Source organism: Haliaeetus albicilla, chromosome 10 (assembly GCF_947461875.1).
Source record: "Haliaeetus albicilla chromosome 10, bHalAlb1.1, whole genome shotgun sequence".
In the NCBI taxonomy this organism is placed as follows: Eukaryota; Metazoa; Chordata; class Aves; order Accipitriformes; family Accipitridae; genus Haliaeetus; species Haliaeetus albicilla.
The window spans coordinates 2,600,715-2,614,233 of record NC_091492.1 but is presented as its reverse complement, the minus strand read 5'-3'; the positions used below and the strand labels follow the sequence as shown (position 1 = coordinate 2,614,233).

At 45.4% G+C, this 13,519-nt stretch overlaps 1 protein-coding gene across 4 annotated transcripts in view; it reads right to left on the bottom strand.

Moving 5' to 3' along the window:
• Positions 1-13,519, bottom strand: part of KLHDC4 (kelch domain containing 4) — a 28,834-nt gene that overhangs the window by 5,508 nt on the left and 9,807 nt on the right. For 3 of the 4 annotated variants that reach the window (XM_069793315.1, XM_069793317.1, XM_069793318.1), the window contains 3 exons: positions 8,950-9,042; positions 7,862-8,021; positions 677-758 (listed from right to left, as the gene is read on the bottom strand). In XM_069793315.1, the coding sequence (XP_069649416.1) occupies positions 677-758; positions 7,862-8,021; positions 8,950-9,042 (335 nt within the window). The remainder of the gene's footprint in view (positions 1-676; positions 759-7,861; positions 8,022-8,949; positions 9,043-13,519) is intronic. The other variant, XM_069793316.1, reaches the window with a different exon arrangement.

Sequence of the window (13,519 nt, the reverse complement as noted above, 5' to 3'; positions counted from 1 at the left end):
CCCAACCTTTCTCCAGAGCTCTGCCAGTTCCTCGCAGAAGTTTCTCAACAAGCTCTAATCCCCCAGTGTTTCACTGCATCAGAGCTAACATTTACATGAGCTCTGAAATCAAGTCACCTGGAGCTGAGAACCATGACTCCTTACAGCCTTCAGCTAACCAGCAAGCTTTTCTCAGCAAACCAGACACAGCCTCATCTTTTCAGGCTGTAAAATGGAGTGTGAAAAGGGGACAGAACCACTGTGCAGCATACAGTCTGCTGCGGCAACAAGCGCAACAAGCGCCTACTTCCCATTTCCCTTCGCAGTGAGGAATTCTGCCTGCATGTGTGATGGCCCATCTTCCTTCTCCAACACACATAAACAAAAAAGAACATAATTCCTCCAATATACCCCGGCAACTGCTGTTTCATTCACCCTAGCCCCTTTCTTTTTAAGCTTGAGTCACAGTATACAAATGCACTTAGCTACTCCTGGGAAGAAGAAATATTTAAATCAACTCATCTGCTGTGTTTAGCCCCAAAGCAAACACTGGGGCATAGACTTTTCATTAAAAGGGAAATTTTGTTCTAGGCTTGGAGTGTTTTGGTCTGTTATTCAAAGGAAGAGAGAGGATTTGCATTCACAGTCTTGCAGCATCACTTCCAGCACAGCCCTCCTAGCTGCAGCGGTAGCTTACCCTCCTCCTTGCCTGCACCTTCAGTCTTCAGCAGGAACATATCTGTATGCAGGGTGCCTTTGTCAACATCTTTCTTAATCCTCTGCAGAGAAGGGAAAGACAGGGATGCTCCGTGAAACAGTTTCAGTGGCCCAAAACATAGGAGGTCCAACTTTTCAAGGCCTAGAAAGTCACCCATGCCAGAATGGCGGTATGCGCCATTCTGAACTCACCGCCCCACAGATAAGCCTCATCACAGCCTAGATCTGTACATTCCTGTGCTAAATGCAAACACTGTGACTGGGCAAGAAGCAGCCACACAGGTAGTCATGCTGTGGCTCTGGAGCATCAGGCAGGTCACAACCATAGTGTTCAAAGCAGGATTACTTCCTATGATGAGCCACAACCAACTTCTGCCTGTGACAACCAGGCAGGGCTCTCCAGGCTGCAACACAGATCCTGGGACTTGTGGCCCTATGAAGACTACAGGAGTCAGTTTAAGGGCAGCAATTTTAGCACCCAGAGAAGAGAAATAAATTGTCACAAGGGATTAAAACTGATTGTTTTGCAGAGAGAAGGAGGGAAGAGCAGCACCAAGGAAACAGGAGACCCAAAGTCCTGCCTTTTACTCTGTCACAGACAGTACCAGGTGCTCTCAAGGGACTAATTTAACATCTGTGCCTCTGCTTCTCTAGCTGTAAAAAGAGAGCAGATACCCACTCCACCCAAGTGGCACACGACAACTTTCCACAGGGCTTGCAAGGCCCACTGGGATTCTGCCCTTGAATGTTGAACAGAAGCTCAGAGCGTCTGGGCTGTATCATCTGTGAGGCCCAAGTTTAAGCACAGACCTGTGACTAGCACGCAGACTTTCAGTCCCTGCCACCCCCTCCATCTCCATCCCACTACAAGAGAAACAGAGGTGACAGCTCGCTCTCTGCACCACAGCCTGACTGCAGCTGTCATTTTTAGCATTCAGGTCCCCACAGAGCCTTGGGCAACAGTTTTTTTTCTCGTAAACAGAAACAGAACAGAAGCCCCACTTCCACCCCTACTAAAGGCAACAGCAAGACACCAGCAAGAGCAGGATCAAGCCTCAGTTGAGGCAATTAAATGCATAATTTTAAACATGATTTTCCCTTGCTCCTTTCACTGTAAGCCCCTGTACTCCAGTGCTCATAGCAACATGCAGCATTTGAAAGCAGCACTATGCCACACCACTGTAGGAGGTCTTTTAATAATGTTATTATCCACCCATCCTTCATGCAGAGCTCCTACTTCCTGGTAATTCCCTTCCTCCTGGGGGCGATGGCATTGCTATGCTATGTAACTGCTTCCAGGGTGCAGGCAGTGGATCCCAGCAGAAGCTGGGAGGGTTGGGTCCAGTCCTCAGGAAGATGAGCAGGGCTTGGATGCACCCAAGAACACAGCAGCATGGTGCTGTCCTCCTCTTGCTGCACATCTGTACCCAACCCTGTGCCTTGCACTTGACAGGTTTTGTTATTGCAGGGTAGTATGCTGTGTTGTTACTGCATGGCCTGGCATCCAATTCGTAGGAATGGTATTCAACTCTCAGAAAGGCAGAAGAGAGGAAAGTCTGTTTGAGACATTGCACAACAACGCTGTAACTCAGATGATGCTGAGAAGCCCCGGGGAAGGCTGACAATGAAGTGCTGGAGGAAAGAGGACAACTCTGCTTGCAGTGCAGCAAAAAGGAAGCTTCAGTTAACTTAAGGACCAGGGTCTGCCTGTAGAGCTGCCTTGGGAAATTTGTTAGTTTGGGGCTGTGGCTCACGTGTCTTCTTGCTCTTCACACGCACCTAAGCATGCCCATTAGTGAACTGAAAGACACACACTCTTCAAGACAGTATGTCTACACTGGAGAGATCCTCTTCTGTGCAACCACTTCGATGAAGTCAACAACTGCACTATTTTACTGTCCTAGAGCAACAGAACATCAGGCACACAAGGGACAGGAAGCCTGTAGGAACAAGCATCAGTGACTGTCCTATTTTCTGAATTAGAGGTTAAACAGTGAAGATTCCTTCAGCCACTGCCAGTTCTTCAGCACGGGGAAAACAAACAAGACAAATTTTTGCATTGGTGAGTGGTTCTGAGGCATAGCTAGAGAAGCTTTGGTGTTGGAGATGTGGTTGGAGGGGCTGGGAGCTGCCCACTTTGAACAGATCCTTGAGAGAGAGCTGTCAGGGCAGGAAGGGAAAGAAACACCTTCTAAGAAAGGTGCTGTTAAGTATTGAGTACACCAATTCATAGCTTGGTGGTGCACATATTGTGGCATCAACAGCAGTAGCTCTCAAGTTCAAAGGGCTGTGAGTCACTGTGCCGAGCAAGTGCCATCCTCTGGCAATGTCACACTTCACTGTCTCTGTCACAGAGGTCTAGGGCAGCAGAAGTCACCAACGAGCTGCAGGCTGCGTACAGCTGAGATATAGCAGCCTTTTTAGTCTGTCCCTCACCTCAAACACCCCTCCAAGCCTCACCTGAGCAAAGAGCTGTCAGGGATGGATGGGCAGAGGAGGAGGGATGGAGACAGGCAGGAGCCTTCACACCTTATAGCATGAAGTGCACCCCAGTGACTGCGAAGTGGTTGTCTGCTAGCAATAACAGACATGGTGGTTACTTCCTCCTCAGTCCCAGGCAGGCTGCAGTTTGTTCTTAAATGCTAGACAGAGCACTCATTCATATGTGCAGGGGACACACAGGCTGAAGCGTGCAGGAGCACAGTAAGATGTGCACTGCCTGCACAAAAGGAGGGGAAACAGCAAATACTGAAAGAGCACTTGGCTCCACTATCATACAAGCTGCGTAGAATAACTGCATTCTCCTGAAAACCACATGGCTTCCTGTAGTAAACACGCTGCGTATGCAACATGACAAAGCTTCTTGGGCTGAGAAAACCCCAATGAGGTGGAGTGGGAGTTAGTTATTTGTTGTCAAAGAGATGCCTGTTTTCCCCAACTCACACTGGCTCAAAAGCAGACACTTCACCAGCAAGCAGTACACGGCTACTGGAGAGATCAATCCCCTTGCACCCAGGACTGCTGCTTGCCCTGAGCAAATCGCTGTCAGTCACAATAAGCTCCTGTCCCGTCACTGTCCTTCTTGCCTTGAAGTTCCAGGTGTTTGCTTTCAAGCACAAAACTGGCTTGGATATCCACAGCCTATTGTTTGCACATACAGGTACATTAGAAAGTTAGAAGAGCTCTACAAGCATTAGCTAAAAAACCCTAGCTCCACTGACAGACAGCAAGACGCCTGTTTATCCCCCTTCAAAGAGCAAGGAAACTGAGGCATGGAGAGCTGTTCTTGAGAAGAAGGGGAATCAGGATTCCCTGTGTACAATGTGCTAAACATGTCTGATAAAAAGAGATCAACAGTGGCAAAATACATCCAATTAGCAGAAGCCCTTAGCAAGCAGAACTACAGAGGGAACCAGTCCCACCAGACCTTACAATTCAGGCAAACACTTCAGCCCTGCCACAAGCAATCTCCCAGCAGAATCCAATTCAGCTTTGCAAAGCTTGCCACTAAAAAAACCCCACCCCAAACCAAACAATGCCCCCCCACACACATACTAGCCTCCTTTGGCATCCAAAAGCCTTGCACACATGTAACACCAGCCCTCCCATGGCTTGTAGGCTGCTTGCACCTGCAAGGTAGAGCAGCATTAGCCTCCAACACCTCCTGGCTGCATTCGCCGTGCCAGTCAGGCACAGTGCGCTCACGTTGCCTAGCAATAGAGAGGTCTCACTGCTTTATACAGCCAAAAATGCAGCTTGCTGCAGCAAGCCCCATCCCCAGCATGAGAAACGGGCGAGGACATCTTTAAGATCAGCAGGAGAGCAAGTCTGAGCTCCTTGCGGGATTCTGAGGTACGTTTTAGGCAGAGCCGACAATGCCCACAACATCCCCTTCTGTAAGGGATCGTAGAAGTTGCCTTTATAATTTCTAGGCTGAAGATGAAACAGATGAACACGGGGACACCATTGCGCTAAGAATCGTTCATTTTAAAATATCAGGCATGCTCCTGTCAATCTGTGCACCAACATCTCAAGTTAGTCGCACTCAGGGTTGTAAAGCTCCTTTTTCACCATCTGCATCCTTGTTGTTCACCACTTGGACAGCAAAATCCGGTGGCTGGCACAGGCAAAGGCATGTCTGGATACCAAGGTTCTTGTCCTGGCTCTGTATACAAGTACTGGAGTGCCTTAGACAAGTCACTTGATCTTTTCTGCTTCTGTTTCTCCAGCCAAGAAAGAGACTTTCTTAGTCAGGTCACGTGAAGGGAATTCAGAAACACAGCCTGGACTGACAGACATTACTGAAAGCTGACCCTCCATGCTCAGTTCTGCGTGCAAGTCCAGAAAATCAAAGCAGGGACCAAATCTCTCTGCTTCTGCCTTCCCAGCTCATGGCGCCTGCTGACCAAACTGACGACGAGCAGATCAATCATGCGATCAGGGGAACATCCCTGGGTGCAAGCTGATAGTGTTGCTCAGGCTTTTATAGAGCCACAACAGTCAGCTGGGTACAAAAATGCCTACAATTCCACCCATAACCATGAATCTCCTGGGCTTGCATCTCTTTTTGCCCTAGGCAATGTGCATTACACCACACCGCACAGCTATTTTGGTACAGTACTTCAGAGCAGATTTACAAGGCCTAAGGGGACCACAGGATATAACGCATCAGAACTGCCCATCGCAAGAAAGCAGCCTTGCCACATCACAACTCTCCTCCAGCAATATGACAGCCATATCATGCTGATACTAAAACAGAGGAGCTATTATGATTTCCACTCCTCTTCCCTCCAAACCAGTTCACACCATATACATGCTTGGTAGCAGCTCTGGCCTCAGGAGGCCTCCACACAGACCTGCATCTTTTTTACAGCACATGTGCAACTTAGTCCTGCCTCTTACTAGAAAAGTCTCTAAATGACTTGGTGAATAGCACTTTACTTGGACAGTCGCCTGGTTTCATATGCAAAAATGTCTTCATATGCCCAAAAATGTCTTCATAGCACTCCTGAATGTAGCACCTGCCTCTCTAATTGGAGACAAGGAATAGGTCTCCTCCTGTGCTTGCCCAGGTCCAATTAAGTACTGTTTCCTCCACTGTCTACCTCTTATTTCTCCCAAGAGTACCCCAGCCAATGACTCTGGGGGGAGTACACAAGCCAAACACACTTTCTTCACTTCGAAGTAAACCTGGAGAGACTCAGCTCCACAGCCTGCTATAAGCAAAGATGCAACAAGAATTAAATAGCCACACGTTACTGAAGTTGTGTTTCTCCTAGAGGGGCTAAAGCTTGCTAAATTAAATTTTCAGGAGCATGCTAGAAGTTTTCTGTCTTTGCATCTCAAGAAAGCTGCAGAGAAAATTCTGTCCAGTGCTTTTGTCAGTTTGTAGCTTGGCTGCACCATTCCTGCCTGAAAGTACACTTGTGCTACAGAATACACAACAGAAGTCTCCGTTAGGAATGACACATCAGAGAGAAGCAGGCTTAACTCTCTCTATTACGAAGGAAGTAGATTCATAACAGGAGTGGTTGTTTTAATCTAAAAGCTGTTCTCCAGGCTGGAGAGGAACTGCACCCAGCTCTTATCCTTGCTCAGTGTCCTGCATAAAGGCTGAGGGCAGCTTTGCATTCCCCCATCCCTTCTACTTCATTTTTATTAGCTCAAAACAACCCAGAGCAGTGTGACAGAGCCCACCCTCATGAAGTGGAATAGAACCAACTGCAAACATGCATCAACTTTTATATTTCCATAGGGCTCAGTGTGCACTTGAAACTCAGCTGCTTTCAGTAGCCATGAAAGATCCACATCTAGCATAGCATGCAGGCTCATGCTTCCTTCCCACCCTCAAAAGTGAGGAAACAGGACAGAGAAAGGAAGAGGACAAAGCCCTTTTGCATAGAAAATGCCTCTGTATTGTTACTGCTATTTAATCAAATGCACATCTGATGAGATAGAGCCCTAAGCACAGGCCATGAGGAGGCACAAATGCTTCTAAATATATAGACAGACTATCTTCTCTCCCCTTTCCCTGCTTTTTTTCTTTGTTCATTTATTCACATCAGAAGAACAACGCGTCCTCCTCCCCCAGCAACGCACTGCTGGAAGCGATGCCTTTCCACTGAGACAGTAGCAGCAGGATCCGGGTCTTCTGTCTGCATTCGCAACATTAAAAGCTTTTGCAGGAGCCTTTTGCTCAATGAAATATTTACTTCCTCCCACCCAGCACGGAGGCAGGGATACTTGGTCAATGAGGACATATGGTGTAAAGGGCTATCCAGTATAAATTACCATGATTAGCAAAGCAAGAAGCAGAGCAGAGGAAGCCTGGTGCTCATCAAAAGTCATCTTTGGCTTATTGAGTTTGCTAACTAGTGCTGCTCTCTTAACCCTTTCAATGATGCAAGAAAACACAAGTCTCCTGGCAACTGCTGCTTTTAACCTGCAAGTGCTAGAGCATGGATGACTACTACCTGAGAATGCTTTAAGTTGGTAGTAACCACCACTGTTGCCAAAAAACGTCATTTTTCCCAGTTGCTTATTCCTACCTCCTTATCACCTCCTTATACTGGATTAGATTAGCAGGGAAAATACAAAATTCATTTTAACCAAGATAAGCTCCTTTGTCAGCACACAACTCCATGAAGAAAGGCACAATTAGAAGACAAGATGCCTCTTTTGGTAGTAGTAGTGGTTCACAGCAGCCTGACCCATCCTGTGCACAAACAATCCCAGGGCACAGCTTCACATTCACTTCAAGCTGGCATAACCACAGGCTAACATGCACCCTCGTTACCAGTGGTTTTTGGACATCTGGCAGCTGCCTGACACGCGGAACCATTGTCAGTCAGAGCAGCAGGCAGCTATGTGATGAGATCACCACATCTTGCACAGGAGACAAGGCTTGCGAAACTGAGCAGAGGGAAGTAGCAGAATAGAGATCTCAATTTTGCTCTCCCAAGGTCTAAGCCCATTGCTCGCTCTCCAAGCAACCAAAACACAGGACTACACAACCAACACAGGTCAAGACCATTGCATTGGTCTCCCTTAAGCAACTTGAGTTTGTCACATTTTAGTTTTTACTTTAGCCCCTTAGTTTTTCCATGAACTATTCTGCTTAGCATCCAGGAAATACTGCACTGGCTTACCACAAAGTCTCTCCTACCTGTTTGGAGTAGCCTCCATAGATGATTATGCTGCCCTCAGGAGTGGTTGCCATTTGACAGCCGGATCTTGGAGCAGGCCCAATCCCCGATGGAGCCAGCTTGTTCCAGGTGAAACAGTCCAAGTTGAAGGCATACACATCGTTGTAATAAATGTAATCTCTAGGGAGAGCAAATCGGCACGCCACAGGTTTTTGTAATGGTCACCATTTAGGACAAGATAAAATACCACTTCAGGAACAGCACCAGGAACCCCTGAAGAGGCGCAACACCTTATTTAACTCCCTGCATTTACGGCTTTTCTCCTGCCATAGCAACGTACAGAAGATTTACTCGGGTGAAGGTTACTACTTCAGTGCAACAATTTGCATTTGACAAAGCTCATTTAAGCAAGGCCTCTCGGGATTCTTTTTTACCTGTCATTCCTTACTAGAACTGAGGTTTGATCAACTCTATCCAGTTAACACGATCCAAGGTAACTTAAACCAGAACACAAAAGATCAGAACAGACTGGAGTTACGTCTGTCTACATGGGCTGGAAAAAAATATACAAATATCCCTGCTCTCGTTCTACTAGCCAACTCATATACTGCTAGTGGAAAATACTCTGCCCAGGTTAAAATCCCAAGGACACAACCAAATCTAGGGCGGGCTTTGCAACTTGCACTGTGCTCTCAGGGACCGTGGTTATGCTTCTTACTGTCTCTGAGACAATATGCAGCTCATTTCTCTTCACAGTCCCTATGACAGTGTAGCTGTGACCTCACGTAATATGCGAGAGCCTACTGGAGAAGATGTTTCTAGGAAGACAAAGCTCTTTGACAAGATTCAGAGGCCGTAAGTGATGTACTGAGCTTTAGCTACAAGGACGAGTAGCTACTTCAGTGATTAGCTAAGTGGTAGGATGGCTTCTCAAATACTTGAAGACTTTAAATCAAGAGGACTTGTCTTTCTAACATAAAAGTGTAGATGAGTAACAGTACTGCTGAGGATAATCCTTGTACTAAAGCCCAGCTTTCTGTTAGTGGTGAAATTCTGTTGTCTTTTTCACAGACGATTCAATACCACCCACCATCCTTCAGTAACTCACCTTGCGCTCTCATGGAAACCTCCAAAGATGATCAGCTGTCTTTTGCAAGCAACCATTCGATGTCCGCTTCGTCCAGAGGGACCTCCTGATGCCCTGAAATGCAAAGAAATTCCACTTATCAGCAACACTCCCTTTCCTGTTAGTGTGTCAGTCCATTTTTATTGTGTCATCGGCAGCTGGGCTGGTTGAGTTCAGCTTCTGTCCTCCTGGAATGGGAAACCATGGGGAACTTTGTTGCCTTAATCCATATGTATGCTTTTCTCCAGAACAGTATGTGTGCTCTTCCTGTTAATTCTTGGTATTTGCAACACAGGCATTTTGCAGTAACAATTTTATGCCTAGTGATAAGCCATCTAGTCTTTAACAGCACCTAAAGTCTTGAAATCTTTTCTGCTATGACTCAAGAGCTAATTTTTCAGGAGAGTTTAATGAATAGCAGTCAACTCCCATAATCGCAAGAAAGGCACTCCAGACAGAGATGCCTTCTCCAAGTACCAAAGTAAGAGACAGAGACTGGCTCTGACATCCACTCTCCTTCAATATCTTAGGAAATCACATACCCATTGTGTCTTCACTCATCCATCTGCAGTTAGGATATAACACCAAACTAGTGAGAAGACTGTAAATTACTTAGATTTCCTCAAGAACAAAGGCATTGCAGCAAAACAAGTGATCATTATTATCTTACACATTAAAAAGCAGCTATGCATCACAGTTCTGCTCTTTTAAGCCTTCCTGACCTTTCAGTTAAATGTGCCACTTCCATTTCCAGGAGCAAGCAACAACACCCCATCTGTCACATCCAAAAGCCTCATGCGAAGCCAGGCAGGTGGCAACGACATTCCTCAGAGGCAATGAAGATTCACCTTCCTTCATGTTCACCCACAGACTGAGCATTGTATGAAAGAGAACAAAACCAAGAACTCTCAAAACAAAGGCAACTTTAGGCCAAACTGCAGAGAAAACAGGGTTTTGCTTTGTCTGTTCTCTGCGCCCATGGATTAATCTATCACATTTTCACTTTCACCAAGGAGTCTCCCAAAGTGCACACAGCACCACTGAACTCAGCAAGACTTCTCAAATAGGCAGTGTTAACATCTGTTAAGTGGTTGCAGAATCAGGGCCTAAATAAATGAGAAACCTGCTCACCGTTGAAAACAACAGCAAAACCTAAACCCACAACCCTACTGCTACACTTTAACTGGCAGCAGGTAGCTCTAAAGTGCGGTGATAGATTTCTGTGGAGAGAAAAATGAGGGCCCTTATTCACCATCAAAAATGACAATCTCACACCAGTCATAATGAAAAACTCCAAGCAGAACAGCAGCGTTTGGGTAAGAATGAATTAATATTGATTGCTTGGACTTTTTATTCTAACAGAGAGGGGGGTTTTCTAGGCATTTACTGGATTTTTAAGTATCACCCTACAGAATAGCACCTCTAGTATTAATTTCATCAAGATCCGAAATCATTATTTTCTCTTCTGTAACAAAGCTCCCATGTCACTATTCCAAAGGATGGCACCTTTTAAAATCTTTTTCTTTTTTTTTAAAGGAAAGAAGGAATTAAAAATCAACATTAACAACAAAATCCTCCTCTCAGAGAGTATGTTGCTTCTCTAACAGGTTTCCTCCAAGTCAAAAATCAATTCTGAGCAATAAAAAGTTTATTCATTGATGTGTGTGCTTTAATAAACAAGTTCCCACAAGTGTACAATTCACTCAAAGTCACTAAGGAAAACATCCAGTCTGGGGCCTGATCCGAATTCATAGAAGTCTCACTGGCACCAGCACCACTTGCTCTCAATCACAAGGCTGGTCTCTCCTTTCTTTAGACTAGCAATACAAGCTACAAGAAGAGATGCTGAAACACAGTTCCAGGAGGCCTTACTCTGCACAGTACAGTATCATCTCAGCTTCCTTGGCCTTTGTGTTACACATTGCAGGAATCAGCTACAAAGGAAAGTTTATAGCCTTTGATGTAAGGACATGCTCTCCTAAACTTGCAACAACTGCTCTTAGAAAGTATTTTTACCTAGAGCTATTCATACAGCCAAGGTCCTTTGTCCCCAGTCTCCAAACACAACATGGAAAAACCAAATGGCATCGTCAAGCAGGACTGGCAGTAACGTATAACCATGCTGCCACTCCAGAAGGTGGTTGCTGCAAGCTCGAAGACTTGTTTCCCAAATGCAAACTGTCTCCTTTTACCTGTATCATTGCTCATGGTCCAAAACAAGCATTTTGGAAATGGTTTCACAGACTTTATGATTAATACTCTACTTCATGGGGTTGACACCAGAAAGCAGACATGTGGGAGGGAGCTGTAAATTCTCCAGACTTTTTTTAAAAATAGATTAAAAGATATGTCTGGATAAGGACTGGCTCTACACATGTACAGCATAAGTCTGATCAGAACTGCTCCATAAGGAATTTGCTTTTGCTTGTAGAGTTACTCTGGGACTTATAGTAACATAACAGACCTGAATTCAGCCCCCAGATTCACGAATTAAAGACTTACATGTCACAGTGGCTACAGACTGCATAAGTTCATTCCTTCATCCAGAGGATGCTCCCATGAATCTCGGAACCTTTCCATAATAATAAGTGATGATGCATAGAACATCCCATCAAAGGGGCATTTCAGGACAAAGCACTTTCTTCTTCCAGTACTCAAGGCAGCTGAAGGCCAGGACAGTGTTCAGTTTTACACCTTACACTTGTGAATGCAAACAAGCGTTCTGTTCAATGGCACACGCAGATAGTGTATCCATGTGTTTGTATACTCAGTTAGAAAGCACACAAGTGAATACGCAATTGCTACAAGGCACAAACCCCTCAAATCAAATCCCTTGCAAAGTCCATCAATGGTTGTACATTTGGATCCTGATCTGCCAAAGAATGAGCTCACAAGGCTTACTTCTGGGCTGACAGAGGAAGTCTACTCAATGGTACGCCAAAATACCCTTCTTTTCTTTAAGCATCAATGCACCTTTCTACCTTGTGTTGCAGGACCTGATCTTTCCGGTGACAGATAGCACATGAGCAAGAAAAGCTGTCCATCAGAAACAAACCTGTGCTGAAAGGCATCCTGCACTGCAGTGACTGCTCCAGTTCTCTCTGTAAACAGCGTTAAACATACGCTTGTGAAACGCTACCCTGAAATATTTATAGCACTGCATCTCACAAATCTGTTATGGGAAGTATCATTAACATTCCAGTATTAAAGGGAAGAGAGCTATACAGGCTCAAAAGCAAGACAGAGGAGGGATCTGCCAGTTCCCAAGCACAACCCCAAAGCATGATGCTCCCTGTCTCTCTTTGACAGAGTGCACTGGGCCACAGAGAGCTGAATAAGAACATTCTCTCTAGGAAGGAATGAGACAATCAGGTTAAAATATTGCTTAGCTCTAAGGCAGAGTAACAAACAGTTCATGCACTGAGGCAACCTTATGCATCACACACATGATAAGGTGGTTCCAATAAGACAAAGTCATTGCTGGCAAGTCTTCTAACAGGCTGAGATTTGTTGTGTTTGGACCATCTTTGTGCATGCAAAATGCAAGTAAATATAGCTAAATATTGCTAAATATAGCAGTTTTTAACTCTGTCAAGCAGACTGGCACCACTGTGCTCTGTGCTAGGAGATAATAGAGATCCACTTCCCCAGCAGCCTTTGCAGACACAGCACAGGGATGTTATTCACAGGAATGAGTTACTCAAGGTTTTCTCTTCAAAAGCATTTTACAGTCAAGCCTCTTACAGCACCAAGATGGTCTGTGGCATGAACTGCAGGCCAGGAAGGACAACATAATTGTCTGAAATCTAAACTGTGAGGCTGGAATAACTAGATTTCCTAGAACTGCAATTTCAGATCACACCAGCGTCATCTTAGCTATTTAATCCACACAAGCCAATACATTCAAACCCACCTGAAATGGGGCACATGTGATTCTTCCCACGTGGAACAGAAACAGAAACTTCTGTCTCTCTTGCCCAGACATTTGTTAATGAATAATTCTGTTACTCTATTACTTGCACTAAAATGACATCTTCTAAACCCAAGTGAGTTCACTCAATACCAGTCTGTACCCCAAATATCTATCACCAGGCACTTATTCAGGTAACGCTGCTACCACTTTGGACACATGGAACTATTGCTTGGCCTGCTATGTGAAGGTTTTTGTACCAGGGCTGGTGCCCCACCATGACCCAACAAGCCTACACAATCTGCCCCCTCCATTTAGTCTTTTCAAACATGTCCACTCTCCCAATACCACTAGCCCCCAAGCTGACCCCCACTGTCACCTGCCCCCCCCAGCTTGTTAACGGCAATCCAAAATAAGCAAGTGCTTGACTTCAGACAGACATGAGACACCTATGTGGAAAAAATCACAGCAGCAATGGGGTTCCTGGCAAGAAAAGCAAAATGCTGCACAAAAGGGAAATGCAGCACGTGTTATGATCATAGTTTTAAAAGAAGTAGGAAAAAAAAATCCCTCATACAACTCAACAATCATCTCTGCCCTTTCCCCTTCCCCTTTCCAAGCAGACTGTAATCAAGATGCCAT